This window comes from Podarcis tiliguerta, assembly GCF_965153285.1.
Source record: "Podarcis tiliguerta genome assembly, chromosome: 18".
Classification (NCBI taxonomy): Eukaryota; Metazoa; Chordata; class Lepidosauria; order Squamata; family Lacertidae; genus Podarcis; species Podarcis tiliguerta.
Window position 1 is genome coordinate 391,819 of NC_139551.1, and position 19,413 is coordinate 411,231.

At 51.2% G+C, this 19,413-nt stretch overlaps 1 protein-coding gene across 3 annotated transcripts; it reads left to right on the top strand.

The window, feature by feature from the left end:
* The first annotated feature begins 522 nt into the window (after nucleotides 1-522).
* On the top strand, nucleotides 523-17,666 carry LOC310668385 (excitatory amino acid transporter 1-like). Of its 3 annotated transcripts, none has more exons than XM_083421624.1 (11): nucleotides 523-753; nucleotides 6,371-6,440; nucleotides 7,908-8,155; nucleotides 9,857-9,994; nucleotides 10,678-10,882; nucleotides 11,013-11,055; nucleotides 11,682-12,070; nucleotides 13,085-13,318; nucleotides 14,727-14,921; nucleotides 15,784-15,918; nucleotides 16,987-17,666. In XM_083421624.1, the coding sequence occupies exons 3-11, from the start codon at nucleotides 7,936-7,938 to the stop codon at nucleotides 17,186-17,188; spliced, it is 1,761 nt and encodes a 586-aa protein (XP_083277750.1). In that variant the 5' UTR covers nucleotides 523-753; nucleotides 6,371-6,440; nucleotides 7,908-7,935; the 3' UTR covers nucleotides 17,189-17,666. The 3 variants fall into 3 exon arrangements, with proteins under 3 accessions (XP_083277750.1, XP_083277749.1, XP_083277751.1); XM_083421623.1 differs by lacking the exon at nucleotides 523-753 and adding an exon at nucleotides 2,097-2,228; XM_083421625.1 differs by lacking the exon at nucleotides 523-753 and adding an exon at nucleotides 5,210-5,348.
* Nucleotides 17,667-19,413: the final 1,747 nt, after the last annotated feature.

Consider the following 19,413-nt stretch of genomic DNA (forward strand, 5'->3'; position numbering starts at 1 on the left):
GTATTTCTTAATTCTGGGCTCCAGAAATATGGGGAAATCTGGTACTTGCGAGGTAGAGAGGGGGCTGCGGACCCCCCAGCCCCCTTTGTGACAGGATCGCCCCCTTCCCAGGCCTTTGCCCCCCCCTGCTCCGCTCACTGCACCCCGCTGCCCGTGGTGCCCCAAAGTGGGGGAAATCACATCTGCATTTGCTCTGCCTACCCTTGGCATGCGCCTCCCAGGCTCAAAAGGGCTCCCCCACCCCAGACGATCGGGGCTGGAGGGGAATGCGGCCCCCGCCCGCCTCTGCCCTAGATGCCCGCCTTGCCGTGCGCCAATTAAATCTTTTAATAGCCCCTCCGAGGCCCCGGGTGCGGATTCAGTGACACAGTTCTGCCCCCCCCCCCTCTCTTGGCACCAGGAACGGGGCTGCCCCACGGCCAGGGCACGTGAATCCAGGAGGGCCGGGGCGCCAGAGGAGGTGCCCCCATTTCTGCCCGGCAAATCAGGCGCCCGGCCTCGTCTCGGGGGGGGGGGGGATATCTATTTTTGGGCCTCCCCGCTTTATTCAGGGCGTGTGACGTTCCCGGGTCGGCATCTCCGGGGAGACGCGGCCTAGAAGTCACGGCGACTTTGAGCTGCCGGCCTGGATCAGAAATCCGGCAGGATCGGGCCCCCAGGGTGTCCCCCGTCGAACCCAGGATCCTGACCCCCCAAAAAACGGGACGCGGACCCCCAGAGCCTCCTGCTGCCCTTCTCGTTTGGCGGACCAAGGTAGACTCTCTCTGTCCATGGAGGTTCCCTTCAAGGTTGAGCCGAGTTCGAGGGCAGGGCAGGAAGCTCACAGGGGTGGATGAGAGAGTCCCGAGGGCCAGATCGGAAGCTTTGGGGGGCCACAGAAGACTTGAGGGTCCAAACCTGCCCCCCCCCCGAGAAGCAGATCTTTAAATCGGCTCGTATGCAAGAGGCTCGATCTCGGGATCGCGAGTTCGAATCCTGTATTTGGGCAAAAAGATTGGGGTTGGGATGGATGACCCTCAGGGTCCCTTCCAACTCAGCAGTTCTATGATCCTAATCGATTATTCTGATTGATAGATATAATTAATAAATGTGCGTAACGCCCTTAATCCGCTTTGAAAAGGCGCGATTTGATAGGGCCCCCGACTCCTCATGTATTGGGGTCTATTATTATCATTATTATCATTATTAACATTATTAATTAGCTTCTGTGTTTGGAGCTGGAAGGCTCAGGAGGAAAACCGACACGAATCCAAGATGATTGGATGCCGGGATCTGTGCTTGGCCAAGGCGGGTCTTGTGGCAGGGAGTTCCCCAGTTTACCCAAGCTGCATCTCCCAACCTTTTGCTTCCTGGGAGGCCCACAAATTCTGGTTTTGTGACCCGGGAGGCAGGAAGAGTTTTTGCCTGCCAGGCAGCGGGTGCGAGAGGCGGGGCTGCTGCGCAATCCTTCCCCGAAGGACTGCTTGGAGGTTAGAGCTGCTGCTTCCGCAGGGGAAATGCGAGGCGGAGGCCGTTGCAACATGGCGTTGGCCAAGGACCCGGGTGCGGATCCTGCCTCCCAAGTAGCTGCACCAGGGAGAGGCGGCTGGCAGACTTAGGCGGTGCATACTCTGCGTATGCCCAGAGGCGCCCTTTTCTGGCAAGAATAGAGGAAGCTGGCATGCTCAGACAGCGCCCACACTGCACATGCCCAGAGGCACCCTTGTCCTTCCTTTGCTGCAAGGGGAGGGGCTGCTGGCAGGCTCGGGATACGCAACACTCTGCGTATGCCCAGAGGACCCTTTCCTTTCTTTCAAGGGGGAAAGCTGCACACTCTGCGTATGCCCAGAGGTGCCATTGTCCTTCCTTTGGCAGACTTGGGCCGGGTGCACTCTGTGTATGCCCAGCGACACCCTTTCCTGTCTTTCAAGGGGGAAGCTGCCCGCTCTGCATATGCCCCGAGGCTCTCTTGTCCTTCCTCTGGCAGGCTGGGGCCGGGTGCACTCTGCGTATGCCCCGGGGCGCCTTCCTCCTCCTCGGCTCCGCGGCTGCCCTGCCCGCCCTGGGGAGCTGGGAGGCGGCCCTGGGCGCGGACCCGCCCGCCCGGCGCGGCCAATGGGCTCCGGGGAGGCGCGCTCTCCGCCTCCGCGCGGCGGGCAGGCAGCAGCAGCAGCAGCCCAGGAAGAGGGAGCCGCGGGCGGGCAGCGCACGTGCGGACGGCGAAGGAGAAGCCACAGCAGCCCGGTCAGGTAGGGCAGCAGCTCCGCCACGTTTCCTTACCCGCCTGCACGCCACCCTGCCTCGTTCACACGTGACGCGTGTCTAGGTGGGGGATCTGGGGCGGGGAGGAAGGTGGAACCCCCACCAGATGGGGCTGGAGAGGAAAGGGGGCGCAATTGCCCCCTCCAACAAGAGGGTTGCCTAGTGGGTGGAGTGCCAGTCCTCCCCCCCCCAATATCCGTGTCCTCCTCTGTTTCTCTCGCCCCGTTTGTGTGTTTGCATTGCTTGGTTTGCTTAGAAAAAGGGAGAAAGATATTTTGTATTTTCGTTTTGTATTTTTCTCTATAAGCCTTAATATTAAATATAAATATAAATATAAATGAAGCCTTCCTTGCAGGGTCATTGTCAGGGGAAAGGGGAGCAGGAGAGATTTATGGGTGCCCCAGTGCCCCTTAAGAATCAGGATTGAATTGGGGGATTCTGGGGAGTCAGGCAAGTGGGGTCTGGCGACCTCATGGGGGCCACAGGGCCCCCCCAGCCCCAGCGTTAAGAGGGGGGCAGCAGGCCCTCGTGGCCCCCCGCCCCGCCCAAAATGGAGTAAGCGAAAGAGGGGAAGTATCTTCCTCTCCAGGGAAGAAAGAGTGAGGAACATCTGTCCGGCGCTCCAGATGTAGAAGCCTAGAAGGGGAGGGACCCCTGGGGGTCATCCAGTCCAGCCCCCGGCAATCTTGGTCTCGAACTCACAACCCTGAGTTTCAGGCTCTGCCAACTGAGCTGCCCTGACCAAGATGCCAGGAAGGATTCACTGGTTGAGGGGAGGAGAAAGCCTTCTGGGCCCAGTCTCAACTGGCAGCTACTGTCTTGCAAAGGCGAGTAACGTGCAGAGCAGAGGGGGTGCTCTGCAGGCAGAAGGTCTGGGGGTCCGTCCCCAGGCAGGGCCGGGAAAAGACTCCCTGCGCAAAACTGGGGAGAGCTGCTGCTGCTGCTGCCAGCCAGTGCTGGCAGTGCTGAGCTAGGTGGGCCAGTTTGAGCTCCGTTTAAACCAACCGCCCGTTGACAATATTGAGGACCAGGGAAGGGTAGGTGCTTGGCATGCGGAAGGTTCCCCAGGTCCAAACCGCGCAGGGATCTCCTAGCGGGAGAGCTTCTGCCAGTCAGTGCAGGCTGCATTCAGCTAGGCAGAGCAATGGTCCAAGTCAGCTACCTCCGTTCCTTCAGCTTATATTCAGACTCATGAGGACCAGCATCTTGGAAAAGACCGGAGCTCAGCGGTCAAGCACCTTTTCTGAGTGCAGAAGGCCCTCCACCTTCAAGGTAGGACAGCCGCTGCTGCCAGCCAGTGCAGGTGACGCAAAGCAGATCTCCATGCCCTTACTCACAGCACTGAGGACCAAAAACATGGCTTTTAAGAGCACCACCTTTGCCCAGCGCCAGAACAGGTGCTCTGCATGCAGAAGGTCTAGCAGTTTGGCATTGCTGCGCTCATCCCTTGTCACCCTGCCGGTCAGTGCCGACAACACCAGTGGATAAGCCCTCTGTGTCTGCCGCCTTTTGCAGCTGCAACAGACCTGCACGACCTTCTGCACTCAGAGCGCCTGCCCGGCCTCTGCGTATAATAATAGAATGGCATTTGCTCTTGACTTTGAACAAAAGGCGAACTCTCCCAGTCCTCTGTTTTGGGGGCCGTTTTGGCTCCCAAATTCTGATTTTTGCAGGGTTTCTGCGCAGGGAAAGATGGAGGCCTGTTTCCTGACGCAGGAGGGAGTAAATTCCTGCATGCCTTCGTTTCATTTAATCTGGAAAGGCTTTTTATTTTTTCTCGGCAGCAGCGGGTGTAAGGTTTCAAATCCCCCTGGCGAAACGGCTTTGGCAGGAGTGAGGAAATCCTGCTCTCAAGTTCCAGGTCCGTTCTTCCTGCAGGCGCTCCCCACGTGCTCAGAGGCGCCCTTTGGGCCCCGTGCCCAGGCCTCTCGGGGGCATCTCTGCTCCTTCCTTCCCCGGCTGTCAGGCTGATAATTCGGAGCCTCTCTGGACTTTTTACAGTCCTGTAAAGTGGGAACAGGGCGATGAGCCCGTTTTATTCTTTTTTTATATATATAAATAATTTCTATTAATTTACAACAAAACAAAACAAAACATACATTATTTTCATATTTCACATTTCAATTTCCAAGTCTTTGATTTTGGACTTCCTTCAGCTTTTCCGTAAATCTTTCGTGGTCACTATTAGTTTCCGCATTTCCTTTTTTACCATTGTCATTAATTATATCTTTTTCTCTCTCATTTCTTTTAACAATGTCTCTCGCATATGTCACAGTGCTCTTTTGTTTTATTCATTCCTTGCATTGACACGCCGGCCTGGGTCCTCCAAGGATCTCAAGGCGGCATGAGTAATAATAATAATAATAATAATAATAATAATAATTTATTTCTACTCCACCCATCTGGCTGTGGTTCTCCCTCATTTAATCCCCACAACATCCCTGTGGAGTAGAACGCTTGCGACTTAAAAAGTGAGAATCCGAACCCAGGTCTCCCTTCGATTGTCCATAACGGCCTCCGATTCAATGCAGAACATTAGAAACATAAATATAATATATAAATTTCCGCTATAGCCCACCCACCGGATTCACCTCTGCGGAAGGATTAATTCTGATTAGGCTATTTTTCCCTTTTGCAAACTGAAATTCCTTTTTTTGCAAGTTGCCATCTTTTTTCAAGCGATTCGTGCTTTTTGAAATTGGCAAAGGACCGCATGCCTGGTTTTCCCCTCTGGAAGAAGCCAGGTCGTTGCTTTGAATTGGGGAGGGGGCTGCTTGGAAGCAACCCACCCCCAGGCCGATTCAGCCCCCCACGTGTGGGTCTAGGGGGCTGTGCCTTCATCTCCGCTCCAGATTCCCTTCCTTCGGCGCCGCATCTTCCGGGGAGATGGCCTTGGCAACAGACTCTCTCCTCCGGATTGGGCCCCTCTCCGCATCTCCCCCCCCCCCCCGTTCCCTCCCCAGGCGTGGGCACAGAGCCGCTCTGCCCCCCCCTTTCCCATCTCGCCTGCTTTGTTCGGAGGTGGTCCTTCTCTTCTTTGCATCCAGAGATTTTTTGCAAGGAGAGAGAGAGCGAAAGAGCTTGTCCGTCTGGTGCGGAAAGGATTTGTGAGTAAGCCATGCAGGGAAAATGGGGGGCACAGAAATATGGTGGGGGGACTTTGCATGCCCACATGCGGCCGCTGATGCCCTGAGCATCGCAAATCGCTTTGCTGCCTGGAAGGGAGACAGAAGGTGCCCACAATTTGTCAGGATTTGAGCCCCAGAGCCCGTTCCCAGAAACTCGAATCCGGAAGCATTCCCTGCCTGGGGAAGCAGAAAACGGCTGCTAGGGAAGGAGGGCCCCCCCCCCAACCGCCGTCCTTTTCTGCCCCAAATCTCCGTTTTGCTTTTATTTCATTGCAATCCACTGCTGGCCTTGCAATTTGTTTCTTGGCACGTTGCAATTTCCTCTTCCTTGCAATTTTTCATTCGTTGCACGGCACAGAATTCCAGCGCTGGGATTCCGCCGGCCCTATCCTGCTTTTTATCCTCCAAGGGGGCGCCCCACATCTCGCTTGCAACCCTGCGAGGCGGCTCCCACGCTCCTGGTCCCTTAATGGAGCCTCCCCTCACAGGCACAGTCTACCTGAGACTGCCAAATGACTTCACCCCGTGGCATCCGTTCTCTGGATGCCTTTCTAAAAAGAAAGAATGAAAATATTCCCTCCCAGAATCGGGCCTTTCCTTCTAAGCCGGGGACCGCACGCCGTCACTCGCGACCTTCCGAGGGCCGCATGGCCAAAGCGATTGAGGCCGACTCTTTGTCCACTGAGCAACCTCCCTGTGAGGTTGCCATTCCACCCTCCACCCATTTAGCTGGGGTTCCCTCGGGGTTGGGCTGGATGACCTCTGGGTTCCCCCTGTGCAGTTCTGTGCAGGAGCCTAGAGCAACAGACCCACGGCAACCGGGGCTGCCCTGAGCCCTGGGCTTGATCCAGCCCGACTCCCGCGTCGCGCCTCCATCTCCAGGCTGGCGCAAGAGGGTTAAGCTCCTCTCCCGGCGTCCCACGGGGGGCACAAAGCCCCACGCGCAGGCTGGCGCCGCCTCCTTCCTCCAAGCCTCACCGGGACTTCTCTTTCCTTGCCAGAGCTCAGCAGCGGCGGAGGCGAGAGGTTTCCCTGGCACAGAGGACCTGAGCCTGGCAGAGGCTCCTCCAGGTAAGCCATGGATCTGGGCCGCCCCTCGCCCGTCCCAAGGAGCCCCACAGAGCACCCAGAGGTGGGTCCACTCAAGGGGTCCGGCCCCCCGGCCTGTCCGGAGAGGCCGGTCTGCGTTTCAGACGGCTGGATTTTAAAATCCCGGCTCCCCGTGCCAAGCCAGGTCTTGGCATTCCAGCTGTGTCCTCAGGTGCCCTCTGGGCGCACTCCCGGCCAGCAGAGCCTCAGTCTCCCCCTCTGGAAAATGGGTCCGTTGCTTTTCGCTCAAAGGTTGCGCCAAGGGGTTTTCTGGAGTGGGAGCTGCTTCTGGACGTCGGTTTTAATCGGGCGATTGGGGCAGAGGCGCAGCCCCGATTCCTGCATCGCAGCGGGTTGGGCTAGATGACCGCCGGGTCCCTTCGCTGTCAATCATTCTGGGAATCAAGGGGTTGGACTGGATGACCCCTGGGGACCCCTTTCCACGATTCTACGACTTCTAACATTGGAATGTTAGAAATTAGGTGGTTTTGGCCACGGAGCACAAGAAAAGCTTTGCTGCAGAAAGACTGCTGAAAAGAATTGATTTTGGATGCTGAAACATTATTATTTTTTACGCCGGCTGAAGCCTTGTTCCTGCTTTGTCCCACACAGCAGGGCTGGTTTGCTTTTTAAACCCAGGAGAAGGCAGCGCTTGGAGATTTCTAATGTATGTTTAAAAATATATACCGTATATAAAACTCTTGTATTTCATGTTAATCCTTTAGGACTTTAAAAAGTTATAATGATAAGACGGTTCTGAAGGGTCTGTCAGTAAAGCACCAAGGTATTACAAAAAGGAAGGAAGGAAGGAAGGAATTAGATGGGGAGGGAAGGAAGGAAGGAAGGAAGGAAAGAAAGATTAGGTGGCGAAGGAAGGAAGAGAAATTAGGTGGCAAAGGAGGGAAGGAAAGGAAGGAAGGAAGGAAGGAAGGAAGGAAGGAAGGAATTAGATGGGGAGGGAGGGAGGGAAGGAAGGAAGGAAGGAAGGAAGGAAGGAAGGAAAGAAAAGAAAGAAAGAAAGAAAGAAAGAAAGAAAGAAAGAAAGAAAGATTAGGTGGTGAAGGAAAGAAGAGAAATTCGGTGGCAAAGGAGGGAAGGAAAGGAAGGAAGGAAGGAAGGGAAAAAGAAAGAAAGAAAGAAAGAAAGAAAGAAAGAAAGAAAGAAAGAAAGAAAGAAAGAAAGAATAGGTGGCAAAGGAAGGAAGGAAGGAAGGAAAATTAGGTGGCAAAGGAAGGAAGGAAGGAAGAAAAAAGGAAAGAAAGAAAGAAAGAAAGAAAGAAAGAAAGAAAGAGATTAGGTGGCGAAGGAAGGAAGGAAGGAAGGAAGGAAGGAAGGAAGGAAGGAAGGAAGGAGGCAGGCCAGCCCCCCCCCCATGTGGTTTTTCCTGGTCCGGCCGGCTTGGGCCGCTTTAAACCCCCCCGTCTCTCGCCTTCTTCTCCCCGAACCCAGGTCCCCGGGGTGCTGAGCGGCCCCCGCGATGGGTGAGCGCCAGGCCCGCGCCAACAGCCTGTTCCTGAACGAGGAGGAGTCCAAGGCGCTGGGTCCGGGGGGCGGGCGGGCGCAGCGCCTGCGCCATGTCCTGCGCAAGAGGGCGGCCCGGGCCCAGGCCAGGATGTACGCCGTCACCCGGGAGAGTGTCCGCAGCTGCCTGCAGAGGAACGCCTTCGTCCTGCTCACCGTCACCGCCGTCCTTCTGGGTAAGGGGGCGCAAGGGGGGGCTTGGGGGTCCCTGCGTAGCCTCAGAGGGGCGTCTTTGGGGTGCCAGGGGCCCAGCGGGGCCGAATCCCCTTGCTGTCCCGACAAAGCCCTGATTTTGCGCAGAGCAAACCGGCGGAACTCCCCGCTACAGGATTTAAAAGAGGACCGGGGAAATTTGTGGCGTGCGCGGCTTCTCCCGACCGAATTGCAATGGGGGAAACTGAGGGACAGCCCCGGATCTTTGCCGGAGAGCGGCGGGCTCTTTTCGGAGAAAAGGGCAATCGCCGGATGAAATCGCGAGCAGGATTCGAATCGTGGGCCGCTGAGCGATCCCACCGCGTCTCTGAGAGGGCGTCGTCGCTAGGAAGACCCAGGCTGTGGGGTGGGTGGGTTAAGCCTCTTCCTTAACATCTGACCCCCCTCCAAGCCACAAGGTGACCACCCAAAATGGACTCCCTCTGGGGTTGGAATGGATGACCTTTGGGGAGCCCGTCCAAATTCAAGCCTGGGGTTGCTTAACCCAGGAACCCAGTCAAAGAACTGCAGCCAGGGCAGCAGAATAATAATAATAATGATAATAATAATAATACCCTGCCCATCTGGCTGGGTAAGGTTTGAGGTTCCACATCTGCCCCCTGGAAAGCAGATCATGCGCTGCTTTCTTTAAATCCGGAATACGTAGCTCAGTCGGCGCGAGACTCGACCACAGGGACACGAGTTCGAATGCTGCGCTGGGCAAAAGGGGGTTGGACTAGATGAGCCTCAGGGGTCCCTTCTGGGAGATCTGGGAATCGGCCAGCGCCGGACGGGGAAGGCTGCCGCCCACTTTGCGTGTGTGGGTCAGATTAAGCCGGTCACGAGCTGCTTGCAGGCTGACGCCAAACGGCTCCCGCTTCCTAAACAAAAATAAAAATTAAGAAGAGGGAGAAAAAGAGCCAGAAAATTTTGTGAGGATTACAGAGGATTGGGAGGGAAAAAAACTCCAGCGAGCTGCAGAGAGGAGATCTGCTTCGCTCTCTCCGCTTACAAGATCTCAAGAAAGAATGATATATTTATTAAACTTAAAAAAAAAAAAAATAAAGTTTTGCAATGGAGGGACAGGCTTCATTTCCTAATCTGATCTCTTTGCAGTTCATCTCAATTTCTTTTCTTTTCTTTTTATTCCTTCCCCGAATTTCTTGCATCCTCATTTGGGAGTTAATTGGCTTGGAGGGAAAGAACTGCATGAAAACTCTCTATTTTATTTTATTTTTAAAAAGGGAAATATTTAAGCACTTCTTTAAATATCTCCCCACCTCCCCTTTTAAGTATACACAAGCAGCACTTCCACAAAGGGAAATATTAAATGTTTGATGTTTCATCATGTTTTTAATATTCTATTGGGAGCCTCCAATGGAATATTATTATTATTATTATTATTAAGCAGGTCAAAGGCAGACAAAATAACCAGCCGATATTCTTGAAACACAACCAAAAATTTGATAAATAGTATGGGTTTCTGAGCTCCGTGGGCCACGTCCCAAAAGGCATTTTAGTGACTTTTTAAAGTCCGGGACTCCGGTTCCCATCACCCCCTGCGAGTGCGTTCAGGGGACCATGGGAGTTGTAGTCCGCCTCTGGCTCCGAGCTCCTCCCTCCCCGGCTGCACTCTGCCCATGCCTCCGGGAGCGGATCTCTGAGCCCCTCCTTCCGCCCCGCAGGGATCTCCCTGGCGCTGGCCCTGCGGCCCTACAAGCTCACCTTCCGGCAGGTGAGGTACTTCTCCTTCCCCGGGGAGCTCCTGATGCGGATGCTGCAGATGCTGGTCCTGCCCCTCATTGTCTCCAGCCTCATCACAGGTGAGCCGGTGCCGGGCGCCGACCCTGCCGGGAGGGACAGGGCGTCGGCGTCCATAAGCGCGTGTGTGCGCGTCATACAAATATAAGTAATTAAAATCGGATTTGGATTTGATGACTCATATTTAAATTTGATGACTCATATTTAAATACTTTGAATTTAAATTTGAATTTCGTTACTTGTATTTAAACCTTTACTTTGCATTTGAATTTCATTACATTTAAACCTTTACTTTGCATTTGAATTTCAAAGTTGAATTTCATTACTTATATTTAAACATTTCCTTTGCATTTGAATTTTATTACTTGTATTTAAATATTTACTTTGAATTTCAATTTCGAATTTGAATTTCATTGCTTATATTTAAATATTTACTTTGAATTTCAATTTGAATTTCCAATTTGAATTTGAATTAAATTACTTGCATTTAAACATTTACTCTGAATTTGAATCTAATTGCTTATATTTAAATACTTTGAATTTCAAATTTGAATTTCATTACTTATATTTAAATATTTACTTTGAATTTCATTACTTAAATATTTATTTTGAATTTGAATTTCGTTACTTCTATTTAAATATTTATTTCAAATGTGAATTTCGCTACTTATATTTAAATATTTATTTTGAATTTGGATTTGATTTCGGATTTGAGTTCAAATCAATATCTCGTCCCGCCCGGCAGGCATGGCCTCTCTGGACAGCAGCGCTTCGGGCAAGATGGGCTTCCGCGCCGTCGTCTATTACATGCTGACCACCCTGATTGCGGTTTTCATCGGCATCTTCATGGTCCTCATCATCCACCCCGGAAAAGGCAGCAAGGACGCCTTGCACCGCCAGGGCACCGTCGAGCAGGTCCACACCACGGACGCCTTCCTGGACCTCGTCCGGTGAGCGGGACCCCGGGGGGTCATCCAGCCCAACCCCCGGAAGGGCAGGGATCCCAGCTGAACCATCCCGGGCAGGCAGCCCATCTGCTTGGGGAAATAATCTGCTTTTCTTTCCCCCTTCCGTCCGCAGGAACATGTTCCCCCCCAACCTGGTGGAGGCCTGCTTCAGACAGGTAAGAGGGTTCCCCCTCTCACCCCATCCAGTGTAGTGGATCCGGCTCAGTCTTAAGGCTGTTGCTGCCGGCCCGTGTAGGTGAGACTGGTGGAGCAGGCAACAGTCTCCCGAGTTTGTATTCCGTCAACCCCTTGATTCGGATTCATGAGGACTGGAACCTTCCTCGCTTGGACTCGGGGCTAGACCACCTGCCTGAAACCGTGGAGGGCCGTTGCTGCCAGCCAGTGTAGGCCATATTGGGTTTGATGGGGAACAGATTCCTGAGTCTGTATTAAATGAGTCCCTTGATTCTGAATCATGAGGACTGGATCCTTCCTCTCTTGGGCTCAGGGCTAGACCAACTGCGTTGGGGGCCCGAAACTCTGGAGAGCAGCTGCTGCCAGCCAGAGCTGGCATTATTGCGCTCGACAGGCCAGGCAGCAGTTTCCGGAGTTTGTATTCAATCAACCCCTTGATTCGAATTCCTGAGGACTGGATCCTTCCTCCCTTGGGCTCAGTACCAGCCCACCTGCCTGAAACCCTGGCGAGCTGCTGCTGCTGCCAGCCAGTGCAGGCACTATGGGGCTCTATGGGCGGCTTTCCTGCTTTTGCCTCAAATCAATACTCTGTTTTTCCTCTCCCCAGTACAAGACCCAGTACAGCATCAGAGTCGTCAACCGGACCCTGGCCAGGGGAGCCCCCACCGCCGCCCCCCAGGCCTTTCCCCACAATGGCAGCAGCACCGCCCCCGCCGCCCTGGCTTCGCCCCCCTCGCCGCTGCTGCCGCCCGAGAACGCCACCAGCGTCTGGCGCAACGTCTCCCAGGCGCTGGGCGCCCTCCCGGAGGTGCTGAGCTACGAGGAGGTGGTCCCGGGCGCCGGCTCGGTCAACGGCGTCAACGCCCTGGGCCTGGTGGTCTTCTCCATCTGCTTTGGCCTGGTCATCGGGAACATGAAGCAGAGGGGGCTGCCCCTGCGGGAGTTTTTCGACTCCCTCAACGAGGCCATTCTCCGCTTGGTGGCCGTCATCATCTGGTGAGCGTCGAACCCGGGGATCTTCGGGTTGCGGGTTCTTTTCCCCCCTCAAATGCTTTTTGTTGAGATTTAAGAACACCAACACCAACCAACAAAAACATCAAGTCTTATTACATATTACAGTGGTGCCTTGCAAGACGAAAAGAATCCATTCCGCGAGTCTCTTCGTCTAGCGGTTTTTTCGTCTTGCGAAGCAAGCCCATTAGCGGATTAGCGCTATTAGCGGCTATTAAAGGCTTAAGGGATTAGCGGATTAGCTGCTAAAAGGCTATTAGCAGCTTAGTGCCTTCGAAAAAGGGGGTGGGGAGTGAAAAAAACCCCCCAGGAATCGCAAGACATTTTCGTCTTGCGAAGCAAGCCCATAGAGAAATTTGTCCTGCGAAGCACCTCCAAAACGGAAAACCCTTTCGTCTAGCGGGTTTTCCGTCTTGTGAGGCATTCGTCTTGCGGGGCACCACTGTATTAATAATAATAATAATTTTTATTTATACCCCGTCCTCCCCAGCCAAGGCCGGGCTCAGAGCGGCTTACAAGCAATAATAAAAACAAGTTGAATGATTACAACTTAAAAACAAAATTAAAAACATTAAAATATTAAAATGTAGCCTCATCGCAGGAGGAGAAGAAAAAGAAAAAAGAAAGAGAGGGAGGGAGGGAATCAAATTGGCTCCAAGCCAAAGGCCAGGCGGAACAACTCTGTCTTACAGGCCCTGCGGAAAGAAATCAGATCCTGCAGGGCCCTGGTCTCATGAGGAAGAGCGTTCCACCAGTAAAAAGAACTGCTTCAAAAAGATAAGAAGTAAAATCAACCACGTTTGCGGGTGCTGCCCGTCAGTGCAGACAGCACTGATCTCAGTGGCCCGGCTAGCTGCAAGGCGGATTCCGAAGTCCTTCGCCCTCATGGGGACTAGAGCCTTGCTTTTCCCCCCAAGAGGCCCACAAGCCACGAAAATTAAAATGGCGATTATGAAAAGCTGATCCCCCTGCGTGGGGCACCCTTCTCCCCCCCCCCAGGTACGCCCCCGTTGGGATCCTCTTCCTGATCGCGGGCAAGATCCTGGAGATGGAGGACCTGGCGGTGATGGGGGGCCAGCTGGGCATGTACACCCTGACGGTCATCGTGGGGCTGCTGGTCCACGGCCTCCTCGTCCTGCCCCTCATCTACTTCGCCGTCACCCGCAAGAACCCCTGGCGCTTCGTGGGGGGGCTCCTCCAGGCCCTCGTCACCGCCTTCGGGACCTCCTCCAGGTAAGCAGGGGGCCAGGCGAGGGCCGGTTCCGGGACCCCGGGGCGGATTCCCGGTTGGGGGGGGTGCCGCCCTTCCTGGCACCCTGGACGGATCAGGCCAAGTGCCGGATTGACGTAGAAGCTCAACAGGCTCTAGCTTAGGGCCCCACTCTCTTGGGGGCCCCAAAAATTTAAAGGGAAAAAAACCTGGATGTACATTTCCGAAATAAAATCTATCTATCTATCTATCTATCTATCTATCTATCTATCTATCTCTATCTATCTATCTATCTATCTATCTATCTATCTATCTTTTGATCAATTGATCATCTATCTCTGTCTGTCTGTCTGTCTGTCTGTCTGTCTGTCTGTCTGTCTGTCTGTCTGTCTATCTGTCTGCCTGTCTTTCGATCGATTGATCATCTATATCTATCATCTATCTATCCATCTATCTTTTGATCAATTGATCATCTATCTCTATCTATCCATCTATCTATCATCTCTCTTTCTCATCTACCTATCTATCTATCTGTCTGTCTCTGTCTGTCTTTCGATCAATTGATCATCTACCTATCTATCATCTATCTATCTATCTATCTATCATCTATCTATCCATCTATCATCTCTCTCTCTCATCTACCTGTCTGTCTGTCTGTCTTTCAATCGATTGATCATCTATATCTATCTATCATCTATCTATCCATCTATCTATCTTTTGATCAAGTGATCATCTCTATCATCTATCTATCATCTATCTATCATCTATCTATCCCTCTATCATCTCTCTCATCTATCTATCTATCTATCTATCTATCTGTCTGTCTGTCTGTCTATCTTTCGATCGATTGATCATCTATATTTATCTATCTATCTATGCCAGTGCCAGATTTACATATAAGCTAAGCAAACTCTATCTTAGGTCCCCACCCTCTTGGGAGCCCCCCAAAAAATTAAAGGAAAAACACCTGGATGTCCATTTCCAAAATATAAGATAAAAAAGAAATGAAATAAAGCCTACATCCAGCAACAGTGTTTTATGTTCTGTCGGCTCCTCTGGTGTAAGTAATGGGCCCCTCCTGCTCCCTCAAATATCTCTGGTTTGCCCCTTTCTATATACAAGGTGCCGACATTCTGCATGTGCAAATGCGCAAATCTTTAAGCAGAAAATGAGCTTGCTCCCTTAAACCCTTTAAGAGTGCTCAATTTTGGGGGGAGGTTTTGCCAAAAAAGAAGCAACTTTTGTGTCCCAATTTTCACTTTTTGAAAGCTAACCAGCCTTCGCCAACTCCAGTTCCCACGGTCCTCTGGGGGAAAGGAGCTGCTGGTGCGAATCCCCTTCGGACCTGGATCCTGGGGGGTGGGGGTGGTCTACTCTGAGTAGGGCTTCAGGCTGGCTCACCCTGGGGCCGCCCCGCCCTCCCTCCCGCAGCTCGGCCACGCTCCCCGTCACGTTCCGGTGCCTGGAGGAGAACAACGGCGTCGACAAGAGGGTGACGCGCTTCGTCCTGCCGGTGGGGGCCACCATCAACATGGACGGGACGGCGCTCTACGAGGCGCTGGCCGCCATCTTCATCGCGCAGGTCAACAACTACGAGCTGGACTTTGGCCAAATCCTCACCATCAGGTGCGGGGGCGAAAGAGGGGCTCTTTCCTTCCTTCCTTCCTTCCTTTCTAAAACATTTCTTAAATTTTCCATTTTATTTGCTGTATTTTCCCATGTATAAGACTACTTCCCCCCTAAAAAATAATGTCTAAAATTTGGGGGGGGTCTTATATAGATTTCCCCCAGTTTTCTTAAATCAGTCCCCCAAAATAGGGAGCGTCTTATACATGGGGTTGTCTTATAGACGGAAAAACACGGTAATTTCCCACCCATTTCTCCCTTTTTCTTGACGCATTCCAAATTGTGTGTGCATTTTGTTTTGTTTTTTTAATAATTTTTATTAACAAACCAAATCAAATCACATTAATTCCAAATTACAGAGCCAAATTTTAAATTTGTGTTGGGGGGACCCACATTTCGAGCTCCGAAAGGGATCCGATCATCTTATGGTGCTGCTTTCAAGTTCACAGTTTTGTCCAAATAATGTTCACAATTCTATCCAATCCTCTCTTTGTTGTTTTCCTCATCTCTTCTTGTGGTTTTCGTATATTTTTCCTTTCTCTTTGTGGCCTCTGATAGTCTCCACAAGCGAGTTGAAAACAAGCATTTTTCTAATCCTGTGTGGGTTTCTCCATTCATCCAAGAGTCATATTCAGACGGCAGACACATTTCATCACTTCCATAGAAAAAACAATCTTACCGCCTGCTCAATAATCTTCGCAGGCCCGCCACTCCCTTCTCGATCTTCTCAGGGGGTATTGTGAGTGCATTTTGAGCGCAGTGCTCAAAGGGACCCTTTGGCATCTTGGCTGAGGGCCCCTCAAGGGACATCTATCCCAACCCCGAAACCCCAGCTCACCCAACTCCCTCTCGCTCTCTGCAGCATCACCGCCACGGCCGCCAGCATTGGGGCGGCCGGCATCCCCCAGGCGGGTCTGGTTACCATGGTGATCGTCCTGACGTCCGTGGGGCTGCCGACTGAAGACATCACTTTGATCATGGCGGTCGACTGGTTCCTGTAAGTCCCTGCGAGGCGGGAAAGGGGTGACGCTGCCTGCCTGGGCTGGAGGGATCATGTTGATTTATTTACGCATTTATTTTTCTAAAATAATTTTTGTTGGTTTTATACATCATCACGTTACGTCACATCATCTCCTCCTATTTCATCTCCTTGGCTCAACTGAGCCCGACGGTTTCCCTCCCTCCCGTCTGACGGTTTACAAAATCAAGCTTTCCATCTTTCCATTTTGCTTCATTTCCCATCCGTGTTAAACCACGACCTAAAATATTGTATTACTCAACCCTGATAGGTAGCAATTTCATCTTGCAAATCTTCAGATAACCCTGCTAACGATGTTGATTGCTTACAGTTGTCTTTCAAATAGAGTAGAATATAATTTATTTTTTAATGAGATTTTGCAGATATCAATCGTGAGGCTTTCTTGACAGCTTTGGCCCCAAAACTGCACCTGCGGCCTTGGGGAAAGTCAGAGAGGCCGCTTGTTTCTCAGGGAATGACCCCAAGTTTCTAGTCCTCAGGGTCCACTTGAAATAGGAGCATAGGGAGCTGTTTTATATCGAGTCTGCTCAGTAGAAGGGGACCCCAGGGGTCATCCAGCCTGACTCGTGACATGCAAAGCGAGATATGTCAAGCCTTGATTTGTTATCATTGCGATGATCATGGCACACAGCTGATGAAAACCCCAAATTAACAATCTCAGAAAATTAGAATATTCAAGGAAATCAGCAAAACAAGGATTGCAAATCGAGCGAGATTGGACCTCTGAGAAGTAGAAGCACATCTCGCTTTGCATGTCACGAGTCAATCTCATATATTAGTTTCACCTTTGAAGTTGAATTACTGAAATCAAGGAACTTTCCCACGATATTCTAATTATTCGAGTTTCACCTGTGTTTGTGCATCTGGTTCTTCCTGCCAAAGTGCGGAACCTGACCTTTGTCCCCATGGAAATTCATTTTGTTTGGGTCCAGTTCTCCCACGGAGGTCCCGTTCAGCTTGCGGTCCCCCCAGACCCCCCGATCCTTTCCCGCCCCATCTTAACCGCCGCCCCGTTTCTTCCCCCAGAGACCGCCTGCGGACCACCATCAACGTCCTGGGCGACTCTCTGGGTGCGGGCGTAGTGGAGCATTTGTCGCGCCACGAGCTGGAGTTGCAGGACACCGACCTGGGGGGCGACTCGGGGGCCGAGGAGAACGAGAAGCCCTACCACTTGATCTACCCGGAGAACGACACCCGCAAGCACCTCAGCGGAGAGACCGCGATGTGATGGCGCCCAGGAGGGGCCGGCGGCGGGCCTGTCTGGATCAGAGCCATCGACCGACTGTGAAATGCCGAGAAGAGGCGCAGCCGTCATCCGTCTCCCCTTCCCCAAATCTTCCCCCTCTCCCCATATTCTGATACATCATTACAGGCCCAAAAACGAGAGCAGGCAGCGACGGATCTCCAAGGGTGACAATTTTGCACGAAAGGACCAGGATTTGAACTCGCGCCTCTCTCTCTCCGCCGCAGCGCCTCTTCTTCCTTTCGATCGCGGGGGTTTCCACGTTATTTAAATCCGGTGCCAATGTTCCTTTTTTGTGTTTCCCACCCCCTCCCCGAATCATGCTCATCCCCACTCCAAAAAACAAACACTCGTCTTTCCAACACTTGAAGCAAAACACACTTTTTTTGTAAAAAAAAAAGAAAGATTGTATAGATGTGATGCTTTACCGGCGTAGAAAATAAACGCTGTTTATTTATGATGACGGTCGGCGCTTTTTTCCTGGGGGGGGGCGGGGACACACATACCCCGGAACGTTTTGTGAATCATTTGTAGTTTGGTCCATTTGCTGGATTTATTTCCCCTGCCGATTTGAACTATAAAATGGTGATTTTCTAGAGTCAAAATCAGAGGACCCCAGGAAAAAAACCCTAGATAGATAGATAGATAATGATGGATGGATGGATGGATAGATAGATAGATAGATAGATAGATAGATAGATAGATAAGGTGCTACTGGAAGGACTTTTTTATTTTATAAAATGGTGATTTTCTTGAGTCAAAATGAGAGTATCCCTAAATGGTTTTTTTTGGGGGGGGGAGCACTGAAGATGGTTATTAAAGCGGAGAATTGTGAAATGTCTGTGATTGGGGGGGGGGGATAGGATCAGGGTGGTGTGGGAGCTACTGTAATCAGGATTCGCACGCAAGACCCTCTCCCCTTCGGCAAATTCCAGACACTGGGATTCAGGAGCACGGCTGCCTCTGAAAGCGGAGTCACTGGCGCCATCAATGGGTTTCGCCTCTGATCCACTTTTAAAACCATCTAGGCTGGTGCCCATTAGGGCCGGGAGATATATTGATATATCGTCCCAAACCGGTTTGAAGCCCATATCAGTTGCCCTTTTATAAATTGGGGGTTGCGGGGGGGAGCTATTGGGTTGTCATTTATTTTTGTTATGTATTTTGTGGTTTTATATCTTGATTTTAGTCGTGAACCGCCCTGAGACCCTCGGGTATAGGGCGGTATCTAAATAATAATAATAATAATAATAATAATAATAATAATAATAATAATAAAGGACATGAACCACACATCTGAAATAAAGTAAAGTAATATAATACAATGTAACACACATATATACATTGTAAAATTAAGCAAAATGATATGATATACTATAGTACATACATATACACTGCAAAATAAAGTACTTAATTTGTTCTGGAGGTCCGTTCTTAACCTGAAACTGTTCTTAACCTGAAGCACCACTTTAGCTAATGGGGCCTCCCACCGCCGCTGTACGATTTCTGTTCTCATCCTGAAGCAAAGTTCTTAACCCGAGGTACTATTTCTGGGTTAGTGGAGTCTGTAACCTGAAGCGTCTGTAACCCGAGGTACCACTGTACACTGTAAAACTATGTAAAATGATATTATATGATATAATATAATACATATACACTGAAAAATAAAGTAAAGTAAAATGATATAATGCATATGCACTGTAAAATAAAATACAGTAAAATAAAACGAAGACATATATACACTGTAAAATAAAATGATTAACACAACACACACATATATGTTGTTGTTGTTGTTTAGTCGTTCAGTCGTGTCCGCCTCTTCGTGACCCCCTGGACCAGAGCACGCCAGGCACTCCTGTCTTCCACTGCCTCCCGCAGTTTGGTCAAACTCATGCTGGCAGCTTCAAGAACACTGTCTAACCATCTCATCCTCTGTTGTCCCCTTCTCCTTGCGCCCCCCATCTTTCCCAACATCAGGGTCTTTTCCAAGGAGTCTTCTCTTCTCATGAGGGGACCAGAGTACTGGAGTCTCAGCTTTAGGATCTGATTTCCTTCAGAATGGAGAGGTTTGATCTTCTTGCAGTCCATGGGACTCTCAAGAGTCTCCTCCAGCACCAGAATTCAAAAGCATCCATTCTTCGGCCATCAGCCTTCTTGATGGTCCAGCTCTCGCTTCCATACATCACGACTGGACACACATATATATTCAC

What these genes read in the sequence shown, in the direction of transcription:
- LOC310668385 (XM_083421624.1), top strand. Translation starts at nt 7,936, where the DNA reads ATGGGTGAGCGCCAGGCCCGCGCCAACAGCCTGTTCCTGAACGAGGAG. An exon ending in CGTCACCGCCGTCCTTCTGG is followed by an intron (nt 8,156 to 9,856) that starts GTAAGGGGGCGC and finishes TCCGCCCCGCAG; the next exon opens with GGATCTCCCTGGCGCTGGCC. An exon ending in GCCTTCCTGGACCTCGTCCG is followed by an intron (nt 10,883 to 11,012) that starts GTGAGCGGGACC and finishes TTCCGTCCGCAG; the next exon opens with GAACATGTTCCCCCCCAACC.